This window comes from Phoca vitulina, unplaced genomic scaffold, assembly GCF_004348235.1.
Source record: "Phoca vitulina isolate PV1807 unplaced genomic scaffold, GSC_HSeal_1.0 scaffold9, whole genome shotgun sequence".
Taxonomy (NCBI): Eukaryota; Metazoa; Chordata; class Mammalia; order Carnivora; family Phocidae; genus Phoca; species Phoca vitulina.
Window position 1 is genome coordinate 37168745 of NW_022589712.1, and position 19050 is coordinate 37187794.

Sequence of the window (19050 nt, forward strand, 5' to 3'; positions counted from 1 at the left end):
ATATATATATATATATATATATATATATATATATATATATAAAGTCTTTAAATACAAATGAATATCCAAGTAATCTCATAGAATTAAAATATAATAGAGATAAAATAAATCAACTGTATTCTATTATCCCAGTATCAGGAAAAATAGAAAACAGAAAATTAAACTAAGAAATTCCTATAAAAACCTATTAAGAGAATAGCAACTATGAGCATAAATCTATTCTAGATAGAGATAAGCACTGACTATGGACCATATTTAACTACAAAACACCTATTACTTGTCCATGGGATGGGTTTCCATTGACTATCTTTGAGGGAAATGCTGACCTAAAGAAAAGGCACCGTTCCTAAAAATGGGGTCTTGAACACTTGTTTCTATGCTTTGGGCTAGGCAACCATGAAGAACTCTACAAAAAGAATCTATAACTCAGGAAGTACTACTACTGCCCAAAGATTGGATGTGAGAAACATGCACAAAACACGGATAGCACCTTCTAAAAGGACAGATACCTGTGCTCATGGGTATGTTACTCATTATAATTTTGAAAGTATTAAACAACGCAACTTTCATAAAATGCTTGGGAACATCAGTTATTCTTGACATTACAGAAGAAAATATCATGCTTTCTAAAACAGAATCAACTTAACTTGTACTTGAGTTTATTCTAAATGTGGACAGGCACAAAATATAACCATCATATATAAATCAAAGTGCTTGCTGATCTTAATAAGAAGCTGGTTAGAGAACATGGTATTTTAGAATAATTATTAAATATATATTTGTATATCAAGGTATAAATAAATTTTTATTATTAAAGGAGTCACCTAGAATAAAAAGCCTCAGGCCACTACTGAACTTACTTTATATAAATAAATGTCACATACCAAGCAATCAACTTTAAAACAAAATGATTTTATTTATCTATTTATGTTTAAAGATTTTATCCATCCATTTGAGAGAGAGAGAGAGAGAATAAGAGAAAGATCGAGCATAATCAGGGGTGGGAGGGGCAGAGGGAGAGGGAGAAGCAGACTCCCCCATTAAGCAGGGAGCCCAACTCCTGCTGAGCAGGGAGCCCAAAACAAAAACGATTTTAAAGGGGCACCTGGGTGGCTCAGTTATAAGCATTTGCCTCCGGCTCGGGTCATGATCCAAGGTCCCGGGACTGAGCCCTACAATGGGCTCCCTGCTCAGCGGGGAGCCTGCTTCTCCTTCTGCCTCTGCAGCAACCCCTGCTTATGCTCTCTCTCTGTCAAATAAATAAAATCTTTAAAGCAAAACAAAACAAAAATGATTTTAAAGCTGCATTTGCTTCCCTACCAAACTGATAAAGAGTCATAGGACTTAGATTTCCCATCATGTGGAGAAAAGGGTCCTTCTCATGCTGGTGGTATATAAATTGTTACACACTTTCATGTGCCTTAAACATATCCTCTGACTTGGTAAGACTACCTAAAGGATTTTATAAAGATGTTTAATGTAACACTGCTTTTAATGGCAAAAAATTTGGAACCATCTAATATCCAAAAGCAGGAGCATCATTAAATCATTCAGGGAATGTATTAGGGGTGCTAACTATGTTGTTCGTATACATATAATAACATACTATTTCATGTAGAAAATGTATATAACATTAAGTGCAGGAAAAAGCAGACTGCAAAATAGATTCTGCTTCCCCCCAACTTACCTGTGTTCAAGTGTTGCTACAATTATCTTAGCATAATTATTTTCAAGTTTAAAAAAATTTTAAAACATCCACAGGTTCTCCCTTTCCTTTCTCTTATTACCTTACTTATTACACGAATCACACTAACCAGTTAATTCAGTTTGGATTTAACATTTATGCATGACTTGGCAAATTCTACACAATTCCTGCCATTTACTTCCATCTTATTTTAAAAGTTGGATAATATGAAATAAATTATTATAAAACATTTCACGAATTGAGATCACGAGGAATTGGGGATAAAAATGAACAGAAATTATTGGTTCTTCCAAAAAAAAAAAAGAAATAATCTCTTAGTATTAAGAAAAAAAGACAATTGCATTTTTCACATAGAACAGTACCCAAATCTATGAAATACAATCATATAAAGTCTCTAAAAAGTACTAGGAACCGTTTCAAGAGCTTTTCATAAGCTTCTAAAGGTAGACTCCCAATCTTATTTATCTAGAACTAGCCCAACACCTGCCAGGTCCAATGCACTCAGTAAGTGTCCAAACATGATCTAATTACTTAATGCTCCACAGTGGCCCATTTTCCAAATTAAGAAACTATGTTTCAAATGCATAAAGTATCTCATTCTAAGGCACACTATTCCTAGGAATTCTCATCCATCACTGCCTGATTCTGTGACTCATTATTCCACGGGCCAGAGCAAGCAGCCCAAGACTCCACATGTCTTCCAGAGGAGGGCATGAGACGGTTGACTTCTTACCCTTGAGACAGCTGGGCTAGCACAGGCTTGTGCAAAGTAAAGGGGCAAAAATACATGCTTGTCAATATCATAGACCTTCTCGTTTGTTGTATTCTATCAATTTAGGATTTTCTTCCAGATAAATTATTTCTTTAGGAGCAACGGCCTTGTTTTTATAGACCTAAAACTATAGTTTAATAACTAAATTAAAAAATTTTAATGAAATTCTCTGCAAAAAATTAGGGTTGAATAAAGGAAACAAAGTATATGCAGATCAGTAAGTTACTGTGAACACCACTGAGTATAACAAAAGTTTTAAGTAGTCAAAGCCCTAAATTATTTGGCTATTATGGTTCATAATCACTTTCAGAATGGTGTATAGGCCCGGTCTAATGGTCTCATACTTGACCAGTGGTTCTCGGTGTAAGGTTATTTTGTCCCTCAGACAACTTCCTCCCCCAGGCGATGTCTGGAGACTCTCTTGGTTGTCCCAACTGGGGAGGTACGACTGGCTTCTCATAGGTAGAGGCCACAGATGCTGCTAAACATCCTATAATGCAAAGGACTAATTAAAGAATTAAACAGCTCAAAATGTCAATAGTGCCAAGGCTGAGAAATCCTGTACTAGACAATTAATATAAGGTGAAACGATCTACTGTCGTCAAGTTTAAATGAGCACCAAGAGTGAGAGGAGGAAAAGCCTGGATGCCCCAGGTTCTGGACAAGGCAAATCTCCCAAGCAGACTACTGTTCTCCTCAGGAAGAAAAGTGTGTGATTCTGCAAGCTGCAAGGGAGACAGGGAGGGTTTAAAGTTGACAGGCACCTCATCCTCAGTGAATGTGCACAAGTCTCAAGTAGTGGTGTATGGGTGTGTAGGAGGAAACCACCAGCTTTGCTGGATCCACAGTGGTCACATCTTCTGACAATTTCGACCAAGTTAAACAAAACCATTATTAGGTAGTTAGGGAGTTTTGTATCTAAAATTGAAATAACAAGGATTGCAGGGGGAAAAACCCCAACAAAGAAGATAAATAGCAACCATATGATTCCTTCCCCTGCCTCCCGCCCTCCCCACTTTCTCACGTGGTAGACTGTTCATTCGGTGATGGCACCGTGGAAACCACAGAGCACGTCATAAGTGAAGAAGGAAATATTTTGGTAGAGTTAATTTCTTAGTAATAATAACAAAAGGGGAAAAAACAAACATGTTTTAAAAATATCAGGAACAACAGAGAGGAATAGTGAAACGCATCTGTGAAGCTACGTCAACATCAGAATATGAATCTCCTGTGACAAGGAGCTTTGATGCACCGGAGGAATCAAAGAGACCTCCAGTGAGAATAACGTGCCACATTTGGAAGGTCTAGGAGAGGACATTTTAACCTTGAAAGGGAGCCACTGCTAGGGGGACCCTCTGCTCCTGAAACTCCAACGGATGCAGGGATCCAGTAAATAGAAAAGCAAGTAGAAATGCTCCATTTGATGTAGCAAGGGAATCCAGAAATGATCATTCCTCAATCCACAAATGAGGAAAGCATTGCATGCCACGTCTTAGCTCCTTAAGGACTTGGTTGAGCCTGAAGTTCGAAAGATTTTCATAAATTGCAAATAAAAACAACCTTCTCTTATTTCTCACTCTGCACTTGAGAGTTCTAGGTGGGAATTAACTATAGAACTGCTCCATCTTTCCCAGTCTTAAACTAAAATGTGGCTTCCTGTACGGTAGGTAGAAAGGGAAACAGAGAACAATTAAAACAAAAATTTCCTAACATCTCTACAAAGAAATCCATCAATAACATAGTGAGATATAATACTTCCCAGAAAATGCCTGGCTAATGCATTAGTTTAAGAAGGAAAACTAGGGCGCCTGGGTGGCTCAGTTGGTTAAGAAAGAAAACTAAGTACATAAAATACAATATAATGGAATTCAAAAAGTGACCTACTCTAAAAAAGGCCACAAGGGGAGCCTGGGTGGCTCAGTCAGTGGAGCGTGGGACTTTTGATTTCAGCTCAGGTCATGATCTCAGGGTCCTGAGATCGAGCCCCACGCTGCTTGAGATTCTCTACCTTTCCCTCTGCCCCTAACCCACCCCTCTCAAAAAAAATTAAAAAATTAAAGGCCCACAAAAACCACCCGTATAAGAGATCAAAGAGAAGTATTTCAACATTACAGATTTCTTTTGGGTTAAAAAATGACAGAAATATAATAACTACATGTGTGGGATTGCTATACTTACTCTAGAAGAGTCCTTGGTGTGTACAGTTTCATTAAAGATAATAAAATAGGAGAAAGCCCACAATTTCCTTATATTCTAAACAATACATTTGCCCAAAGAAAAAGTGATACATATAACAGGTAATTTTTCTGGTAGACCCTGTAAGTCCACATCACCAGCAACGTGGCTGAAAAGTTTCAGTACTTTGTTTTCCTCTATAAAATCAGGAGTGGGCCTAAATCTCTAAGGAATTGCTGAGTGTAAAATTTGATTTTAGCATGCTGATTTTAACAGGGCTTCAGAAATTTACATTGTTTCTGTTGAAACATTTTTAAATAATAAAAGACATTCATTTTCTTTTTTATCTCCCCAATATCCTGAAAGTTTCCATGAAACACCGTGGGAGTTGCAGGCATAGGTAGAAAAGTATAATATGTAAACACAAAAATTATGTTGAATGTTCATGTTAACATGGGTTTGTATCTAAGACAGGGAACAGATATTGGCAAATTCATTAATTAAAATCCTATTAACTGTTTTTCCTGTTAAACTATAATTTATTAAAACAGGGCAACTCCCTCAATAAGAAGTATTCTGGATACTAATCAACCAGAAGGTGTGCTCTTGCTTTGAACTTAATTTTGCTTTATTAACAGTTCATGCTTAAGGAAGTTTGCTGAGTATATTCGTTCTTGGCAGGTGTATTAGCCAAGAGGTCTGCCCAGATGATAATGTTAATGACTAGGTAGAAAGAGGAAGAATGTGTGAGTTTTACAATTTTGAAAACTAACTGCAAGACCTTTGTAAAGACATTTTTATTCTACCACACATACAAAAGGAAAACACTTTAATTTTTTCTAAAAATAGTATCTCCTAATTATTTTCTATTATAAAGATGTCCTTAATGATGTACTGCTAAAAAATTTCTATGCCATTATCCCTGCTATCCTAGACTCATATAACCAATAACACTTCTTCTTCGGCAATTTAAAAATACAAATCTCTCTAGAGAGTACAGTCCCTCAAACCCACCCAGGTGTTTTTCATGTCACACTTTTCATGCTGCTGAGTCACAGACACTCCCTCCTTAAGGCCAAAACAAACTTTAGTTCCCTAGAATAATAAGCACTTTAAGAATTACACCCATGCCTCTCTCCTGTCCTTAGAGAGGTTTAGATCTGCTCCATGGCATTCTTCTATTCTTAACAGAATTGCACTTCCAATTACCAGCACTTGAGAATATCTAAATCTTCTTTCGTTTAAAATTCAACTGTGTAGAACGTTATAAAAGGGTTTCAGCACAGATGACCTCAAATTTGCTAAATTGAAACCACTCATTAGCAGAAAATGACTCAAAAAAATATCCTTCTAGAAATTCTAAAATATACAATTAAGAGAAATGTCTTATTCAAGAATAAGATTAAAGATCTAAAAAAATCAAGGTGCAATTAGAATCTAATGGACCAACATTTCCCATTTTAGCCCACACTTACCTCTCCCGAGGAACAGCAAACCAGTACTCTGGCTGCTTTCTTCGTTTGCCATACTGCTGGACCATGGCTGCACTGTGAGTGGCAAAGGATTTTCTCATCGGCTTTCCTACTTTAATGCACAGAAACATGGGTGGAGTCTTGCTTTTCTCCTCTTTTGAAGGAAGTATATCTGAATCACACATGAAAAAAACCTTCCTCAATATTGACAATACTGGTGAAAAACCTTTAACTTATAAAGAATAGTTCCCAATCCCCTTAGTGACAGAAAATCAAAACATATGACAAAAACACCATCAAATTAGAAGTAATCACATTTTCCAGACCTTCTTTAGCACAAAAGGGAAAAGCTCTGCATGTTTCAGTTTGTTCTACATCACGTAAAACCAACACAATGTGGCACTTCACAAGAATACATCTCAGTGAATGATACTGAGGACCCACTTACACCATGAGGCAATTTGGCTTAGAACTGAAATAGCTTCAAAGACATTTCAAACCCCTTTAGATTTAGAAATTCAAGGTGAGAAAAGGAAAGTTCCTTGAAATTAAAAAACAAACTATTTTTGAACTAGAAATCTATGTCACAGTTCAAGTTCCAAAATAGATACTATATAATGCTAAGGTTTTTTTCCCCAATTAATGTTATCAGCAAAGATAAGCTCTACTGAGAGAACACTGTTCTCAAACAATTGTTCTAATTTCACTTGTACTGACAAGTTTCAGAAAGCCAACTGTACGACAGGATATAAAGATACTAAAGAAAAGTGGCTTACCTTCAATGGGTACCTGAATTCTCTTTAATAGCCACAACTGAATTTCGGACTTATTATCCATTTGTGCCCCTTGGCAGCTGTTGTCCAGGGTAGATTCTGAAGAGGTGTCTAAAGACCCTTTATTCACATTTTCTTCTGTAGAAGAGGCCAGTTGCAATGGGAGGGACACTCTCTCTTTCACCCAGGTTTTATCTGGCTCCTTACTGCCCTCAGTTGGGGGACCGCCTACCTGGGGAAGAGAACTGCTAAGGGTGATATCTATTCCCACTGGCTCAGTACTTTTGCCATCACTTAATTCTGCCTTCGGCAAGTTTTCAGTTAACTGTGACCCTTCTTTGTTCTTATTCAGGTAATATTCAATGAGTTTAACTTTATCTAGATCTTCATGTATGTTCAGTGTGTTTTCCACCTGGCTTTCTGGGGAACCAGACTGCTTGTCCACCTCTGGCATTATATCTTGCTTCTCACGGGTTTCTAAATCTAGGGCCCCCTTCAGTTCAGCGTCATTATCTGTTCCTGAAAAGTTCAGGGCTGACTGCACCTGCATTTCTGTAGTGGAACCGATGATGTGGGACTTAGCCTTCCTTAGCTCTTCTGGGTCAAGAGAAAGGCACTCCTTTGAGGTGTCTTTTTTGTCCATTCCACTATCAGTTTGAGAAGAAAGTTCTTCCAAGTCAACAAAGTCATCATCTTCCCCTAAAAGGGAATTTTCTTTGGCTATAGATTCAAATGCAGCACGAGTGTCAGAAGGTTCCTTGCTGACCGTAGTCACTGTGGCAGATCCACTGGTTGCCTCTGTAGAAGACTCGAGTGTCTTTACCTTTCCTGACAGAGAGCCATCTGAGGGCTTCATGTGCATGTATTCTGTTGACTTCTCCAAAGGTCTTATGGATTTGGAATCTGAAGTGATGGTTCTCTCCCCATTCTGCTGCCGTTTTTCCTTGTTGAGAGATTTGAACTTACTGAAGGGGTTGATGTCTTTTTCTGAAGCCAGGTCTTCCCATTCTCCAGGCCTGTACAGAGGACAAAGATCCTGAGGTAGGTCACTGTCGGGGGAAAAATGGTGGGTGCACATGGAATGTTAAAAACAAAACCAAAAACAAAATGGAGGAAAGGCAAAAATTAAAACAAAACCCAACCGAAAACTAAACATAAATATACCACAACTTAAATTTATGTTGAAATGATTTCAGGATCAGGAAATGAAATCAGAAATTGACTTCAAAATGGAACATAAATAAGCCACAAGAAGGGGTACAACAAAGTACCATGAGAGCTGCATATCCTACTAGAAGGACATGAATGATTTTTGAAGTCATTTATGAACATGGAGCTATCACCCACCAGATTTTCAATGATGAAACAATGTTTCTGATATTTATGAAGGAAAGGACAAAGAAAAGGAAATGTTTTACTACTATGACCTAAATTCTTTAAATATTCAAAGCTGTTCCTTTTTATAAAATAGTATATAAACCAATTATGTTAAATCTGAATGGCTCATTGACTGAGTAGCTACTCATTTAACTTTTGTACAAATTACTAGCCCTGAACCCTAATTTTGAGCTTCAGCACTTTGGACCTAATGTTTCCAATAACAGATATCCTGCTACTCCTGAGGGAGCTGCAAGAATCTTCCACTATTATTGTGAATATATAGCACCTGCTCCATTTTACACTTTAAAATTTATAGAAAAGTAAATCAAGTAAGCTCTTACAATACTTAGGTTAAAATTCTTAATTTCTTGACTCATGACAATATCATTTTACTTTATGGCAATGGGCACTGGTTTATGAGCAGAAACATACTGTCCCTTAACAACAAATGCTTTTCTACCCAGATCTGAATTATACAAAAATATTGATTAGACATGTTCTCCAAAGTTTAAAATAAATGGCCAAGAAACATAATTTTTAAGCCATGCCTGGCAAGATTTTGAGTAACCTGTATTTTCACTTACCTTAGTATTGATACTGGGTTGAGACACAGATATATAAAGACCCTTTATAAAAATAACATTTTTAGATTTCAGAAATAACTTTGTTTTCTAAAAAGGCTAGATCATGTTCAGGTAACACTTTATTATTCTGGCTTTGAAATTACTAGGGCAAGAAAGCCACAAAGTACCAGGAAGTTCTCAAGTTATAAGACTATCTCCCCAAACTTATTTTATAAATCACATGCATGGAACATCCATGCTTTTTCCAATAGTAGCTTACATAATTGCTAGGCTCTGACAGATGCTTGAAAAAACTTCTTTAATTCATAATTCATTTCAATTCAATACACACGTGTTGAGCCCCTCCCTGCCATATGCTAAATGATGATTTTGACAGGGTCTCTGTTCTGCAGGAACCTGCATGCACAAAAATGTCCTACCCAACTCTAGCATCCCCCAAGACATGAAAGAGTCAAATAAACTAGTGTCACGTGTCCTAATTTCCAGTTTAGGACCCCACATTTAACTTGGCATCTTAAAGGTTATAAGAAGTCTTACAACAAAGAAACTCGGCTCTTCACATACTTGGTTAATAAGCAAAACTTTCTTCCATGAACATCCAAGACCCCTTCTCATCTCTTCCTTCTCTGCCTAGTTGACTCCCACAAACAGATGTGACTGCACTCTGCTCAGCCTCCTATACGACCCTGTTTAACCCTCCCTTCTTGTTCATCTACCTAGTCCAAGGGGGGGAGTAATTTAACTGTTTTTTGGGCTGCAGTTGCCAAGCACTGCTGGGGCAAAGTACACAGTGGAGCCAACTGGCACAACCGTTAATGTTTTCTAGACTCAGCCAGGCACCTAACACTGATCAGTAATCCCTCCAGTTGTTCCCTTCCTATTCTCCGTCTGGGGAAGCTGGACTTATGAAATGTCCCACACACGAAATACGAAGCGTGAAGGTGAGAACCGGCAGATCTTACACACACACACACACACACACACACACACACACACATGCACACACACACACGCTCTTAAAAAAAACGATGTGCACATTGCAGTTAGATCATTTGTACTCGTTTTACAACTTTTAGTAATAATGAAATTTTAAGCTTTTAAACAACTGATGGAATTCTGAAGTCAATACTAATTTTATATCACACCGATCCCACTCACACACTCTATTTTGCCCACTGGGGCCAAACTGTTCACTAGACTGCAAAGTCTTCACACACTTGCATCCAAGGCAGGAATCTGCACCATTCCGAAATAAACTGAACACAGCAGGAGCCAATTCTTAACTCTTCTCTCTCCCTCCAGCTACAGCTTTAACCCCGTACCCCAGATCGTTAAACACAATCTCACAATGAGGGAAATCTTTCTGTAAAGATGTACCTTCCTTTACTATTATTAAAAAGAATATTTACCATCCTGAGCTGAAGATGTGCCAGTTATTCCTCCATGAGAAGCCATCATCGCTCACCACAGCACACACCCTCTCCAATGTCTATCACCCAGCTACCCCATCCCTCCCACCCCCCAATCATCGGGCAAGAAATGCCCTATTTGCCTGGCCATCCACTTCTCAACTGAACTGTATCTCTCCTCATTCTCATTTTCTTTCCTCTTGTCACAGAGAACCTAATGTTCGTCCCTTATTTCCAGAACTGATGCCTCACGTCCTCTTCTCTGCCTCCACCTGAGACTCCAAGGCAGCTGGCCGCTCCCTCCCAGGGGTCCTCATGGGATGCTGTGCGCACTTCTGCGCATACAATGCACTTAGTTCTCACTTCTCTCCATCTGTCTCTTGCACCCAGGAGACTGCAGGCTCCTCAAGGGCAAAGGCCATGAGCCACTCGTCTGCATACCCTTGCCACCCAAGAGGCATGCACTAAGATGAAGTAGAAGCCTCAACTGTACGGACAACAAGATTCCCCAGAACGATGAACAGAGTTTCAGAAATGAATGAAAGGTTCACATAATAACAGCTTATACTTGGTAGGTATCAGGCTATTTTCTAAGAGTCTTGGTGTATCAATACGTTTAGTTCTTAAAACAGCCCTATAAGCTGAAGAATACTATTCATTCCATTTAACAGATGAGAAAACTGAGGCACGGGACTGAGTAACTCGGGCAGATCACGGAACCATGAGTGGCAGAGCCAGGGACACCCAGACAGTGTGGCTCCAGACTTAGTCATCATGCAGAACTGCCTGGCCTGCCACACTGCCTCCTACACCTCTCACTTGGATACTTCTGGCAGGATTTAGAAATTCTACTTCAGTGCCCGTGCCGGGAGCTGGGTAAGGCCCGAGTGCGTCAGACGCCAAGGACCGTGAGAGTCCAGGGAAACCTGCTGTTATAAACCCCTAAGGACTTTGTGTCTGGGTTAGTTCTCTAATTATCTTCCCTTCTTTTTCTAAGTCCCAGGGGCTAGCTTCCCTTTGCACAATTAGGACCCATTGCTTTCCCTCTACCTTCCTATCACTGAGGGTTTCTAAAGATTTTTACTTCTAGTGGACATAGAGAAATAGAAACACTGACAAAGTGACAGCAAGAATCCAATCATCCCTCCAAATGAATCGATTCCCTGAGCTTTCTTAACCCTCCTTCTCTTTTTTCATGGGGAGCTTCCTTCTCTCTCTTGCCAAAAACACCCTCAGTTTTAGAAGGCAAAAATAATCAAGCCTAAGGTAATATTCATCGACATTTCAGAGACAAACAGGCCAGTATTCCTCCCTCTTCACACCACGGCAGGCGGTCTGATACAGAGGGAGTGGCCCCCACGCTGTCCACGCCGAGCTCTCTCCATGCAGGACTAAGGGAAAACATGAGTCAGGAAGACTGCCTATCCTAGAATTTGAATGAGAAGAACACACCTCTGTGTAACAACTAAATGGAGAGAAAAACACTATTCTCTTATTGGCAACCTCACATTCTTTCAGAGAAACTTCATTTCTTCTTTCATTAATTAAGAACACGCAATGCTTTTCAGAAAAATAAGTCAAAGAAATACCATTTCTATGTGCTGGCATTTTTGCTTTTCTCCTTTCGTTTTTGTATGTTCAACCTTCCCCTTTATCTCCATTTCCTCTCATTTCTCTGTTTTTTAAAAAATTTACTGCACAAATCTTCCACCTTCAAATTCACCTCTACACAATCTCTCACTCCTGCCAATGCCCTCACTTTTTAATTGTATTTGATTCTCCAAACACCCGAGGTTTTTTTGTTTGTTTGTTTGGTAGACAAAGAAATCTCTCTTACGATGGCAAGGCATCTTTGATCTTCATGTGGGAAATGTCATTGTAGAGAGCAATGGAAACCACCTCTTCCATGGGGCAAATGAGGCCATACTCCTCACAACCATTTTCAATGACCAGGGGATCAGACTTGTGAGGGTCAAACATGATGTTGTTGGGAGTAACAATCATGACGCCTCCGACCACCCCCTGTGGGAGAAAGGGACAGGACAGAATCACTACAGACAGAAACGCAACCACCACAAGCTGCTTTAATGAACTCATGTTGCCCTTCTGTTGACTCCGGGGAAGCATGGTCTCCTCCGTGACGACTGCGTCCCCTGTCAGAGGGCTAGGACAACCGGCTGCAGAAATGCGATGTTGGCTACTGTGTGGGGAGGCAGTCAGCCGAGCCTAGTTCTGGCAGTCGCTGCCATGGCACAATTGTGGTGGGACCTTGGGTTGCAAGTCTACGTCTCACACGCCCTGGTTCCCTGTAAATGGGAGGGGCTGTCCCAAGTGCTTTCCCACTTGAGAACTGGGTGCCTTACAACTCACTCAGCACACGTTCACCACGTGTCCAACAAGTGCATGGTACCAGGCTAAGGAAGCATCTGTCTCACAGCCACGGTGCCAAATGAGAGCCCTAACATTTTTCTCTGAAATGTTTAGAAAGGCCACATTCAGCAAAATTTCACACAAACAGGAATATGAAATTTCTGCAGCCAGAAATAAATACAACTAAACTGTGGAAGCTAATAGTAAAAAAGCAGTAATTTGGTGGGCCCGTCTGTCTGAAGCTTGGCCAGTTTACGATTTTATAGGTTTTATCTCAGAGACAGCAGGCCACAGAGGACTCCCTGTAGGTAGACCATTTATCTTGGTACTCCTAATGAGTAACGGATCATCTTTGTGAAAAATTTTGCATTGCAAGCACTACTTATTCTTGGTTGCAAAAGTTATAAATGCATATTAATAATGTATTTTCCTACCATTTGGAACCTGGCATGAAGTCTCCACTATGAACAACAGGAATTCACTTTATGTCAACATAACCCTTTCTTCAGAGGCTCACTAAAAGCTGGATTTGCTTTGTAAACCACACCAACAATCATAAAACTAACCATACAACATAACAGACATTGTTTTTAATATCAGCATCTCCAGCAGCAAATGGGTTGAGAATTTCACATTTTCCAAGTTAGGTGCTAAGATCTTTACAGCGACCATCCCTTTTAATTACCACCCTCCTACAGATTAAATTTTATTATTGTTCCTATTTTATTTTTTTATTTTTTTAATTTATTTTTTTAAAGATTTTATTTATTTATTTGACAGAGAGCAAGAGACAGCGAGAGAGGGAACACAAGCAGGGGGAGTGGGAGAGGGAGAAGCAGGCTTCCTGCAGAGCAGGGAGCCCGATGAGGAGCTTGATCCCAGGACGCTGGGATCACGACCTGAGCCGAAGGCAGACCTTAACGGACTGAGCCACCCAGGTGCCCCTATTGTTCCTATTTTATAGATGAGGAAAATGGAAGTTTAGGCAACTCCAATACCGTGCCCATGGTCTCAGAGCTAGTGGATAGCAGAACTGGATTTTAAATTCACTGAGTCTAATTTCGGCCCTTGCTGTCAAGCATGTACTATATTGGCTCCCTAGCAATGTACAAACCAAGAACTGAAAGAGAAAATGATAAATCCAAGGTCACAAAGAATCATATAATAAGTACAATGCCAGGCATCCAACAGGGGAAAACAAATGGACACTTATGAAATCTTATGATGAAACTTTGGGAAAGATATTTTAATGTCCCCTGTCTTGAGTAATTTGGAACCGACTTTAGTTTTCCATGGAGTCCACGAAAAGGAAGCAAATTACACGGCCATATACCTTTCCATCGGTGAAGTATCGGCAATTCATTTTTAGAAATTTTACCACGCCTGGCTCATCTTCTTCAGAAGTGGATGATAAGACTCTTTCAATGGGTTTTAAGGCCTTTCTTGCTAAATCAGCATCCTTTAAGAAAGCAAAAATTCCCAAAATCAAATAGAAGCACTGTTTAAACAGATTTATATAAATCAAGGCACACAAGTTCCCTGTAAGGAACTTGTTTTTATTTAACTTGAACATGAAAAAGAGGCAAATATCCTTTGTCCTTCAAAAATTATCACAAATACAGTAAGTATCCAAATAGCATTAAGGTTTAAACAACAACAACACGTGCATATGTATGAAACCATAAAAATGGCTCATCAAATGTTTTTAGAAAATAACCTAAATGAAGGAATTCATATTTGACTCATGGTTCAAGTTCTCTAGAAAAAGGAGTAAAAGCCGTACAAATAAACGATCAGTCTCACTGAGAGTTTAACTTCATACTTTTACATAAACGAGGTGTGCATTTTTGCCTCTGAGACCTTAAATGTGAACAGGTTTCTTTTTGATAGGATGCTTTCTCTCAACTAATGACAAATCCTTATCCCCACCCCTTTGGGGGAATTTCAGATGAAAACCTGTGAAAAACAACACGTAAAATTCTACAACTCAAAAAATACATTTGATAAATATGAATGTCAGCTCATGAGTGACATACATACAGGTAGTTTATCATATTCTGCATCTGATGATGACGGAGAGACAGTAGCACCAGGACTGGATGATGATAATCTTAAGGTACTGGAAGGAAAGTTGGCATCTGGCACAAAAAGGACCTGCAAATGGGAAAGAAAAGCTGAGGATCAAGAATCGGGCAGGCATACACTAGGCAGTGTTTAGAACAGTTGCTCTCTGCACAGTATCATGCTAAGTACATGGCTAAGGCCTACTTGGCCTTTGCAAAACGCCTAAGTACCTTGGGGCCTTCTAGACTAATCCATGAAACAATACTCTATAATAGAAATGTGTGCAGTGCAAAAGGTATGGGACATACGTACAGACACTGCAGGAGCTCACAGAAGAGAACAACGTGGGTGAGCACCCTGGGCAGGTCATACACAGCAAGTGGGTCCAAGTGAAACTTTGAGCAGTATGGGAGATTTAAATAGGGAGGAAAGAAGCTTCCAGGGAAGTGTACTAATGGTACAAGGGAAGAGACAAGAGAGTAGCCTGGCATGCTTCTAAACATAACACCTGCGTCAGGAAGAAATGAAACAAATCCATGCTTGCTAACTCTAAGCCGGCCCTGAGCGCTAACATAGTAAAATCATTGTATGATAAGTGGTACACGGTAATATCAATAACCTCAATACTTTCTCTTCTATCACTGTCAGCTTATCGAAAAACAAGTATTAAAATCTCCCAAATTGACAAAATAGCCTCCTTCTGCAAAATGTACTGGTTCCTGAAATGTTATTATGATCCTGTCATTCAACACACTTAAAATGAGACATGTGACATTCTGGCACGTATCATACACAGTCTTAAAATGATGACTTCTGCTGTTATAAAACATAATTAGCACTAATCATGTAACAACTGTTCAATAGTGTTTGTTATTCACTCTTTCCCATCTTGTCTCTGTTTTAACTTTAGTTATTCAAATCTCTCTTCAATCTAGAAAAAATGTGAGGCAACAACAAAAGACACCTTATGATAAAGGTAGGAAAACCAATATCAAGGAGAAATAAGATGAGGACTAATTACTACTGAAACTATGTGCTCCAAAATTACCAAACACTCACTGAGGTGTGAGCCATAAAACCGGTTCTGAGTTTCCAAAAACCAACGCAAAGGGATGGACATCATTAGTGAGAATTTAAAAACAAACCAGTTTCTCATAAGTATTTTCTCCGTAAGTCTCATAAAGAGTATCCCAGGCTGAACTACTTTCTTTGATGACACAGTGACTGTTAATACAATAACCAGTTTTGGAGGACCATTCTTTATAACATCTTCAATGTGGATCAGTGGCAAATGCCAACGTGTGGAGTTCCATAAGAGCAATTTACAGAGGCCTAAAATTATATGGTCTTGGTAGACAGCTCTCTTACCTACCTTACAGAGAGGAATGAATAGATGACATTTCTTCCAAGCAATTCTCCACGAATATTTTTTTGTATCTGAGCTCTTGACAAGTGTTAGGCAACGTGGGTTAAGACTCTATTGTCTGGCCTGTTCCAAATGTCAAACCAAGGGGTAATTCTTGTGCTTACACAGTTCATTGCAGTGTAAAGAGAGGTGACCGATGGATGCTGGGAAGCTCAGTAAAAACACCAGCTCCCTCAACATGGATGTGAGCCTGGAACACGGGCAGGGGTAAATTTACCTACTGACTTCAGAAAATAATGCTGGGTGTGCTCCAACATACAGGTAAATGGTGGTTATGAGATCTTCACGTTCTTTACCATAAAACAAACCTGTCATCATTTTAGCCTAGGAATTTTTCTAAGCATGCGTAGCCAAGGTACCCGGTGAATATAAAAACAACTTAAACCATGTCTCTGCAAGGTAACTTCTGAGTGTGCTCAGACAAACTACTTGCAAAAGTACATTCTTTGTACATGTCCTGAAATTTGATGTAAGTATCCAAACTAATAGCCAAACTCAGGACCTTCTGAAAAAATTTTTATGCCTCAGTTATTCAAAGTTTGTCTGCTATTGGTTTTGGTCTTTTAAGCAACAAAAAGTCTATAGTAAGATTTTAGTTAAGTTACAACTTCCTCTGAAAATCACCTCTTACATGTGGTCACTCACCCAGCCAGACCAGTTTCCTTTCCTACCTCATGGTGACCATCAAATCAGTCTCTAGAAGGGTGAGTCTCAAATTTTTTGGAATCAGAGCAGATAAACCCAGCTTTGAGTTATCAGATCTACGGAGATGAAAGGAATACCTACCCCTCCAGGCACTAAGACAAAAAGTTATCTACAGTTTTTGAAAGCCCCTCAATTTCACTCTTCTTGATTTCTTATCTTTGTCAGTAAAATCCTGATTACAGCTGGGTCCTAGGACAGCCAACAGCACATAACTGTTTAGTTCTATGAGGGGCTAGACAGCATTGCAGAGGCTATCGTAGAAAAGACACCAGAGATATTGTGGCCCACCCCCTAATTTCAGGGCTTAGAAAACTGAGGTCCAAAAAAGGAAGGGACTTGCCCATGTCAAACAGCTACCACAAGGCCAGTCGGAAACAAAGCTTTAGGGCTCCCATTTTGGGTATTTTTGCCATTACAATCGGCATATTAAAACAGTCCTTTTGGGGTGGCTGGGTGACTCAGTCATTAAGCGTCTGCCTTCAGCTCAAGGTCCCAGAGCCCTGGGATCAAGCCCCGCATCGGGCTCCCTGTTCAGCACGGAGCCTGCTTCTCCCTCTCCCACTCCCCCTGCTTGTGTTCCCTCTCTCGCTGTGTCTCTCTCTGTCAAATAAATAAAATCTTTAAAAAAAATAAAAATAAATAAAAAATAAAACAGTCCTTTTACCTCCAGTTGGCTATTGGACCTTAACCTAGTACCGATATTTTGTTTATGGACATAGTTAAAAAAATAAGAAATCACTCTAAATTACGTTCCTACACTCTAGTGACTATAGTCTTTAGCCTTGAATTAGTAAATATACACCTAGGTTCTCTGCCATGGATCAGGGACATATTATGTTGCAATACTCCAGATTATAAGAAACCCCAGTTGATTTTCCTGGAGATAAATTTTTATTAATTTTTGAAGAGTTTTAATGCATATTTCCCCTCAGCTACCCAGTACTGGCAGTACGCTAATTTCTCTCTTTTTTTTTCTGTTTTATTTATTTATTTGACAGAGACACAGTGAGAGAGGGAACACAAGCAGGGGGAGAGGGAGAAGGAGAAGCAGGCTTCCTGCAGAGCAGGGAACCCAATGCGGGGCTCGATCCCAGGACGTTGGGATCATGACCTAAGCCGAAGGCAGACGCTTAACGACTGAGCCACCCAGGCGCCCCACTAATTTCTCCTTTTGACAAGAACATAAATACTAAAAGCACCATAATACAAACTGGCCAACTTAGGGCCTGTTGGCTTCATATGGGGCCCTTGAATGAAATGCAAAGAACAATATCAGCATTTCCTCAGTAAAGTTGTACTTAAAAGTAGCAGTATCTATTCTGAAAGAATCCTATGTCACTGTCATGTACAGGGACAGAAAGATGCTCAAGTAAGTCAGCAATGAAACCAGCATGTGCTCATGGCAAGCAGACAGTTCTATGGACAGGAGGGGAAACTTGGCCTCAGTCAGGACCTGCCAAAGACTGGGTCATATATATTTATTGGCTAAATGTAGTTTTAAAGTAGAAATACAAGAATATATTATTAAATATGTGGAAGGTACTAAAAGAATTTGCTGGTTTAACTGACAGTGGCAAAATTACACAATTAGTCAATTTCATTCAGTTTAATAAATAAAGTATTAAAAACCTGGGGAAAAAATCATGTGGCTTTTTCTTGATAGTCCTACTGAATTTCTCTGCTTTTGGCTGACTGATCATTTTTTTCAGGTATCAAATCAAGACAAAAACGACAGGATTCTGCCTTATTTAGTTATTTTAAGTAGGCTCCATGCTCAGTGTGGAGCCCATCTCGGGGCTTGAACTCACGACCCCTGAGATCAAGACCTGAGCTGAGATCAAGAGTTGGACGCTTAACTGACTGAGCTACCCTGGCGCCCCAAAATTCTGCCTAATTTAAAATCAAATGATGGCCATTTTGTATCCCAGGAGCAGAATAAACTGAAACTTGCACTTCTAAATAAAACATTCTAAGAATGTTCGAGTTACATTCTACAGAAGAAAAGGTCAAATTTAACTTCTCTTGATGCTACGAGGAACACCCACAACATAAACTAATGATAGTTAAGTAGTTAAGTAAACTGTGTTAATCATTTGCAAAGTACTCATCTCTGAACAGTTCCTCAGTTCCAGAATGCTTTTAGAATTCTTGATCTAAGGGAAAGATTGAACCAATGCACATTATCACCAATGTTAATCCTGTGAAATTAACACTG

At 39.4% G+C, this 19050-nt stretch overlaps 1 protein-coding gene across 8 annotated transcripts in view; it reads right to left on the minus strand.

Annotated features, from left to right (window-relative positions):
* Window positions 1-19050, minus strand: part of NCOA7 (nuclear receptor coactivator 7) — a 153797-nt gene that overhangs the window by 35723 nt on the left and 99024 nt on the right. For all 8 annotated transcript variants that reach the window (XM_032407933.1, XM_032407932.1, XM_032407934.1 and 5 more), the window contains 5 exons: window positions 14681-14794; window positions 13974-14099; window positions 12108-12292; window positions 6901-7913; window positions 6128-6296 (listed from right to left, as the gene is read on the minus strand). In XM_032407933.1, coding sequence (XP_032263824.1) covers window positions 6128-6296; window positions 6901-7913; window positions 12108-12292; window positions 13974-14099; window positions 14681-14794 — 1607 coding nt within the window. The remainder of the gene's footprint in view (window positions 1-6127; window positions 6297-6900; window positions 7914-12107; window positions 12293-13973; window positions 14100-14680; window positions 14795-19050) is intronic.